The sequence below is a fragment of the Triticum aestivum genome, chromosome 7A (genome assembly GCF_018294505.1).
Source record: "Triticum aestivum cultivar Chinese Spring chromosome 7A, IWGSC CS RefSeq v2.1, whole genome shotgun sequence".
In the NCBI taxonomy this organism is placed as follows: Eukaryota; Viridiplantae; Streptophyta; class Magnoliopsida; order Poales; family Poaceae; genus Triticum; species Triticum aestivum.
The window spans coordinates 240,061,219-240,068,311 of NC_057812.1; the positions used below are offsets into that span (position 1 = coordinate 240,061,219).

At 51.5% G+C, this 7,093-nt stretch overlaps 2 protein-coding genes across 2 annotated transcripts; both read left to right on the forward strand.

Annotated features, from left to right (window-relative positions):
- The first annotated feature begins 4 nt into the window (after window positions 1-4).
- On the forward strand, window positions 5-1,496 carry LOC123151416 (glycosyltransferase family protein 64 C3-like). Its single transcript, XM_044571137.1, has one exon. The coding sequence runs from the start codon at window positions 191-193 to the stop codon at window positions 1,190-1,192; it is 1,002 nt and encodes a 333-aa protein (XP_044427072.1). The 5' UTR covers window positions 5-190; the 3' UTR covers window positions 1,193-1,496.
- Window positions 1,497-3,760: 2,264 nt separating this feature from the next.
- Window positions 3,761-5,989, forward strand: LOC123152345 (probable transcription factor MYB58). Its single transcript, XM_044571919.1, has 3 exons — window positions 3,761-4,160; window positions 4,309-4,606; window positions 5,164-5,989. The coding sequence occupies exons 1-3, from the start codon at window positions 3,961-3,963 to the stop codon at window positions 5,737-5,739; spliced, it is 1,074 nt and encodes a 357-aa protein (XP_044427854.1). The 5' UTR covers window positions 3,761-3,960; the 3' UTR covers window positions 5,740-5,989.
- The last annotated feature ends 1,104 nt before the right edge of the window (window positions 5,990-7,093 follow it).

The following is a 7,093-nucleotide window of genomic DNA, read 5'->3' on the forward strand; positions in this document are numbered from 1 at the left end:
AAGGGAAAGGATCCCGCCTCTGACATCCCGGCCCCACGCAGGTCCACCTCGGCCAGATCACTACCGCCACGAGTCAAACCGCAAAGCCTGACATCTGGGCCCGCGCAGAATCTTCGTTCGCTCGCTGCTTCTAGTACAAGTCGCCTCAAGTCAACACTCTTCGCGAGATCTCGCCGCCGCGTCGTCCTCCATGCCGTCGTCGTCGCACCACCACCACCATTGCCTTGTCCTCCTCCTCTTCGTCGTTGCCGTCACACTCTCCGCCGTCGCGGCACTCGGAGGAGTAGAAGAGGCGGCCTGCGACGCGTCGTCCCCGCATGAGGAGGACCTGCGGCCGGACCGGCTCACGGTGCTCCTGAGCGGCTACTCGGAGCGGCGGCTCCCGCTCCTCCGCCGCATCGCGGGAGCCTACGCCGCACACCCGCTCGTCCTCGCCGTCGTCGTGCTCTGGTGCAACCCCTCCACCCCGGACGACCGCCTCCTCCTCCCGCGCCTCCCGCCGGGGGTCTCCCTCCACCGCACCGCCTCGGCCTCCCTCAACTCCCGCTTCCTCCCGCACCCGTCCATCCGCACCGCCGCAGTGGCCGTCGCCGACGACGACGTCCTCCCCGACGCCGCCGCGATCTCCTTCGCGTTCGCCGCCTGGCAGCAGCGGGCCGGCCGCCCAGGCACCCTCGTCGGCTTCTTCCCGAGGTCCCACCACCTGGACCTCGCCCGCGGGAGGTGGGCGTACGCCGCGCCGCAGCCCGGCCGCTACTCCATGGTGCTCACCAAGTTCCTCGTCCTCGCCGTAGACCTCCTCCGGAAGTACTCCTGCTCCCCGGAGCTCGCCGCGGCGCGCGCCGTGGTGGACCGGGAGCGCAATTGCGAGGACATCCTCATGAACTTCGTGGCCGCCGAGGCGTCCGGGGAAGGGCCGGTGCTGGTGGAGGCCGGCAGTATCAGGGACTGGGGCGACCCGAGGAACGACGCCAACGCCGGAGCTGGCGTGGAGGCGATGAGGGCCGTGGGGCTGAGCTCGAGAGGCGGCGTGGGGCACTGGGAGAAGCGAGGGGAGTGCATCACGGAGTTTCACCGGCTGCTAGGGAGGATGCCGCTGCGGTACAGCTACGGGAAGGTGGTGGAGGCGGCCGTCGCCGAGCAGGGGCTGTGCAGCAAAGGCGGCCGTCTCGTCCGGTGCGACCAGGAGTAGCCTCACGGCGTAGCGTGGCATTGCTACCCTTCAGTGATGTGATCACTACACAATCTGACGGACTGTACGATGGTGCTGTAGTATAAACTGTGGTAGGATAACAATGTCGACGACATTCAGACTGTGCTAAAGTACTAAACAGTAAAACGCAGCTAGCTACGGCCTCGCACAGTGATTAGGTCTCTTAAGTCGTTTGTTTCACTGATGGGCGGACTAGATCACCCGGATCATTCCGCGCCACTAGCTCGGCTTCCCGCTGCACGCCAGCTAGCAGGCCCACGTGACTGGGCTGCTGCTCCACAGAACAATCTGGGCATCTTCTTATGAACTGGGCCAACACCCACTATGGGCCGCCACAAGGAAAAGCTTTCGTTTAGTAGGCCTTGTCGCAAGCTTTTCACACGTATCCAATTTGCCGAGAGCAACTAGTTAACGAGCGTTCCTTCGGAAACCTCGCAACGATCAGCGTCACTTGGCGCGCTCTCAGCCATTTGCCACGTGTCGCGCTCTGGACGCTCCCTTCGAATTTTATTATTTTTATTTTTTCCGCATGTGTTCTCGGTTTTTTCAACGGTTTTTTTTCTGTTTTTTTTTGACATTTTGGTTTTCCCCCGGTCTTCCTTAGCTTTTCGATCAAAAAAAATTCAAAATTTTTTTTGCATGAAAAAACGTGTTTTCTTTTTTTTCCTTTCGCGAAAGTCACGATTTTTCTTCCGCGAGAGGCACGGTTGTGCTTTAGCAAGAGTCACGGCCGTGCCTTTCGGAAACGAAAAAAAATGTGTTTTCTGTTTTTTTTCTTTCGCGAGAGTCACGGTTTTGCTTCCGCGAGAGGCACAGTTGTACTTTCGCGAGAGTCACGGCCGTGCCTCTCGAAAGGAAAAAAACAAAATGCGTTTTTTCTTTTTTTTTTCTTTCGGGAGAGTCACGGTTTTGCTTCCGCAAGAGGCACGGTTGTGCTTTCGCGAAAGTCACGGTCGTGCCTCTCGGAAACGGAAAAAAATACGTGTTTTCTGTTTTTTTTTTCTTTCACGAGAGTCACGGTTTTGCTTTCGCGAGAGGCACGGTTGTGCTTTCGCGAGAGTCACGGCCGTGCCTCTCGGAAACGAAAAAAAAACGCGTTTTCTGTTTTTTTCCTTCCACGAGAGTCAAAGTTTTGCTTCCACGAGAGGCACGGTTGTGATTTCGCGAGAGGCACGGACGTGCCTCTTTCGAAAAGGGAAAAAACCATGCTCCCGGTCCGGTTTTTTCGCCCGGTTTTTTCGTCCGGTTTTTTCGTGAAAAAAAAGTTTGTCAAAACCTATCAACATGGGATCTAGTTTTGAAGATCTCGACGCAAGGAATCCAACGGTGAAAACGGTTCGAGATTTGGACTCGCGGTTTAAGAGATAAAACGTTTTGAATAAACGGATCTACGAAAAAAGGGAAAACTCCCAGGTTGCGACAAATGGCGTGCTGCAGGTGCGCCACTTGTCGCGACCTGGGAAAGTGGAGTGCTCTTTGCAACAAGTACTTCTTAATTAGTGATTTCGCAATTTGCCTAACCATACAGAAGATTGATGAGAAACTTCATGATGATAAAATTGGCATAGTATCCTATTGATGTGACGCACGAAGTCATAGGCACATTGCATCGAAGCCGAGTAAAAAAACTCACAGAACTTGAAAAAGTAACCTACTTTGGGTCCATCTCAGCATTCTAATTTAATTTGTGAAGTGAACTTATAAAGTATGCCTTTTAATTATACATCATTTCTCGCAGAAAACAACATGTATTTCAACTTTGTAGTCAGAAAGAAGTTGGCCGTCGATCAAAATATGAACTTATTAGGATGCTTACTTAAAGACTGCAAATAATTTTTTGCATGTTTGTTTCAAAAAATATTTTGCATGCCATATAGTATATCATCTACCTCATTGATTTCACAAAGTATTTTTTTTCAATAAGTTATCCTTGCAATATAATGGTTTGCATCTTTAGCTTGTGATCCTCTTCACCATCATACATATTCTATATACTAGATTCATGAAAGTTGGCATAATGACATTTGTTTCCTTCTCCCCACCCACGACTATATCTCTCTAGGAGAGCATCATGCTACCGGCGCACCCAATCTTCTCTTCCACACTACTTCAGTGCAAACTGGTTAAATTTCTCTCCTTTGATAACTTAATGATATATTAGCCAATTTATGAAAAATGATTTCTCATGTTTTGTGTATTCACTTATTATGGGAAGTTCTTATCAATCTATCAAAAATTGACGGGTGCGGCAACACGCGCATTCATGATCTAGTCAAAACATTGTACTCTGACGGATCGTACCAATGTTGCGCTTTTACGTGTTCTGACAGAGAGCGAAATTCCTTGGTCGATTTGGAACCATGATGATAGGGATTTCTGTTTGAATTTGATTTGTAAGCACGTTTCCAGACGAGAGAGTTGTGAGCAAGGAGGCGGTTGCTGCGTCCCGTTGTGCCCCTAAATTGAAAACAGCCGTCCGATCACGATCGGGCGCCTGGTTTGGATGATGCTCTCCCCGCTCTCGCTTACAAAAGTTTGTCCCACTTCTCCCTACATCGCAGGTAGTGGGCGTTCGTGGGCGCCTGGATGTCCATTTCCATTCTCCCCTTCTTCTGAACGCGCACGGCGAGTCGGCGAGAAGCAACAGACAGCAGCGAAGCGGAATCCCATTGAGCGCCGCGTGCGATTGGCATGGTCGCTGTGGCCGGCGGTGCGAGCGGCGGCGGCGGCGGAGGAGGAGGGCGACGATGCAGCCGCGCGGTGGCGGTGACCGGGCGGCCGTGAGGAAGGGGCCGTGGACGGCGGAGGAGGACGAGGTGCTGCACCAGCACGTCCGCGAGCACGGCCCCCGCGAGTGGAGCTCCATTCGATCCAAAGGCCTCCTCCCCCGCACCGGCAAGTCCTGCCGCCTCCGCTGGGTCAACAAGCTCCGCCCCGACCTCAAGACGTACGTAATCCGCCTCTCCTCTTCCGTTTTCCTCTGGCTGGCTCCGTGAAGCTTCCCTCGTCCTCCTCCCCGCTGCGCCGGGCTTCCGGTTTCCGATCAGCCCGCGGCGTACTGAAGGCAGGGCGCCGTGTTTTTGTTCCGTGTGAAGGGGGTGCAAGTTCTCGTCGGAGGAGGAGCGGGTGGTGATCGACCTGCAGGCGCAGTTCGGGAACAAGTGGGCGAGGATCGCGACGTACCTGCCCGGCAGGACGGACAACGACGTCAAAAACTTCTGGAGCACGCGGCAGAAGCGCCTCGCCAGGATCCTCCGGGCGCCGCTGCCCCGCAGGAGGTCAGCCTCAGCCGCCACCGCCAAGCACAGCGGCAACGGCGGCGGCGGCGTAGGCGCTGCTTCGTCTTCTGCGGCGTCGAACTCTCATGAGGCGGCAGCGGCACGCGCTTCCGAGGTGACCCTCTTCTCTTGCTTGCTTTCTCTGAAGAAAAACCGAGATGGATTTGTTGCTTCTGAACTGGACAGCGATCACCCTGTTTCTGAACCTGATTTTGTGCCTCTGTTTTTTCCTGAAATGATCGAACGACACCTGTTTTTGCTGAATTGGGCGACATGATTACACCTGTCTACTCGTTGTTTTGGACGACAAAAGTTCGACGCCAACTCTAATATACATATTTGGGCATTAATTTTAGACTCACATCTTAGTAAAAGTTGACGAAATTACAAATTCAGATAGTCATATCTTAGTCGTCTTGTGTGCGTAGTGATCAAATTTTCTCCTAACAACGAGCGCAGCTACTAACTTCATTGCTGAAACTGACACTCTTCAGGTGGCAAAAGTTTTAAGAGTTCAAATACACACACATCCTAAAACAACATTTTCAATCCAGCATAATGTCTAGAAGAAATACATGTGCTTTTTTTCCCATTCTCGAACCCAGTCATGCTGCCATTTTTTTGTGTGTGATCTGAGGCCTAAGTGTTGCACATTTCGCCCCTGTGTGGCAGGATCAGTACCCCTGCTTCGGCTTGATCCCCTTCCAACAGACGACGATGCACCAGCACCACGTCGGCGAGAGCAGCCAAGAACCACCACTCGCGGCTAACCAGTATGCAGGCGCGCCGTTCCCCGGAGCCGAATCCGTCCTGCCGTTTCCCCTCGGGTTCGCCGCCATGGACGTCGCGGCCGCGGGATGCAGCAGCTCGTACGGCGCCGCTTCGGAAGTTCACCAACCGCTGCCCTTCCTCTACGCCGCTGACCATGCGCCGATGGTTGATCCGGGAGGTCTCGTCTTCCACGGGAACGCACTGATCGACGGCGGCGTCGGCGTGGCTTACCTGGAGCCGAAATCGGAACCGGAGCATTACCTGGAGCCGAAACCGGAGCCGGAGCATTACCTGGAGCCGAAACCGGAGCAGCAGACGCCGCCCCGGTTCTTTGGGCTGGAGGAGGAAGTCGACGATTACGGCCTCGTCGCGCCGGTGCGGCGGGGCACGGCCGACGTGCTGTTCGGTGACCTGCCCCCGGAGATGATCGACTTCTTCGAGCTCCCGCCGCCTCCTTCGCCGTCCATTCGGCTGTAGAGTGTTATTGACCCACGCCGGACGCATGAGGCGCATCATGAGTCATGACTTGGCCATTATCGATGCTCTGTTCGGGGTGCACTCTAGCTCTGTTCGGAGTATGTTGTTTGATTGTATCCAAGGAATATGTGTTACTGTAGTTTTAGGGACAGGTCTTTCTGACAATCCGACTGGTTCGAAAATTAGACTTGATGTGCATCATTATCTTCTGGACTATGCTGTTGTGGCATTTCCTCTTTTTTTAGGGGTGTTGTGACATCTCCTGTGCGCAAAATTTTATATATAGAAAAAGGTCTAGTTTTGGTTTCTCAGTCTGAGATATGTGGCTACTCGACAATAAAAACTGTCAAGATTTAGCCATTTGGCATACTTAAGATGGTTTAATTGATGATGGTAGTTTTCAACAATTTATATAAAAGAATTGAGAAACAAAATACATAATTTCCCTTTTCATCAAGTAAAATATGTTTTCCTTTTTAGAGAAATCCGTTTTAGAACAAAATACACATTTTCCTCTTTTTTGGCCAATCAACATGAATTTATTGATTAACTGACCAAATTGTGTTTGGTCAAATAAACTTAAACTCACACATACAACAAAAATGATTGATAAAACTAGAAGTTGCATACAAGATTTGAAGTCTTTCGTCTCTAGCTCTTCTTTTTGCACCTTAATTAATAGTTGTTCAAGATTTGAGTGGAAAAAAGCAGAAGACCAAAGATGCACAAGCTAGACTAAGCTGTAATTGGATTTAAAGAGCCGCTTGAGTCACCCAACCAAATAGATGAGAACATAAGACCATTGAACGCACTATGGCCAAGGACTGACAGGAGGCTACCGACTAACTGATTAATGGCCATGCCGTCTAAGAAGAACTTTGTGAGCACAAAAGAGTGAAGCATGAAAACCACTACCTTGACCAAACTTGACACTAATATTGCCATCACCACCATCAAGATTGGCCGAGACAAACCGTCAGACCTAGAGCAAATGATATGTAGGAACAAAACACCACATGCTCCCTCATGTCGGCCTCGTCGACTATGACGACTATAACATGACTCAGATAGAGCCGCGTGACAATTATTATGTGTGATACCACCTCCACCGTTGAGGCTTTGTCACAAAAAACACAGAAACATAGCACTAGAGAAAATAATAATAGGAATATAGACATAGAACTAGGGTTCTTCTCGCCTCCGGTCACCAAATCGACACCGCTAAGTTAGGCGAACAACCATGATGGAAGGGCCATAAAATAGTGGCGGCTAGTTTTCCTCTAAGCCTTGTGTATATGTAAACTTTCAGTCATATATGAAGAAAAGTATAGTTTTGGTTTTCTCAGCTAAACTC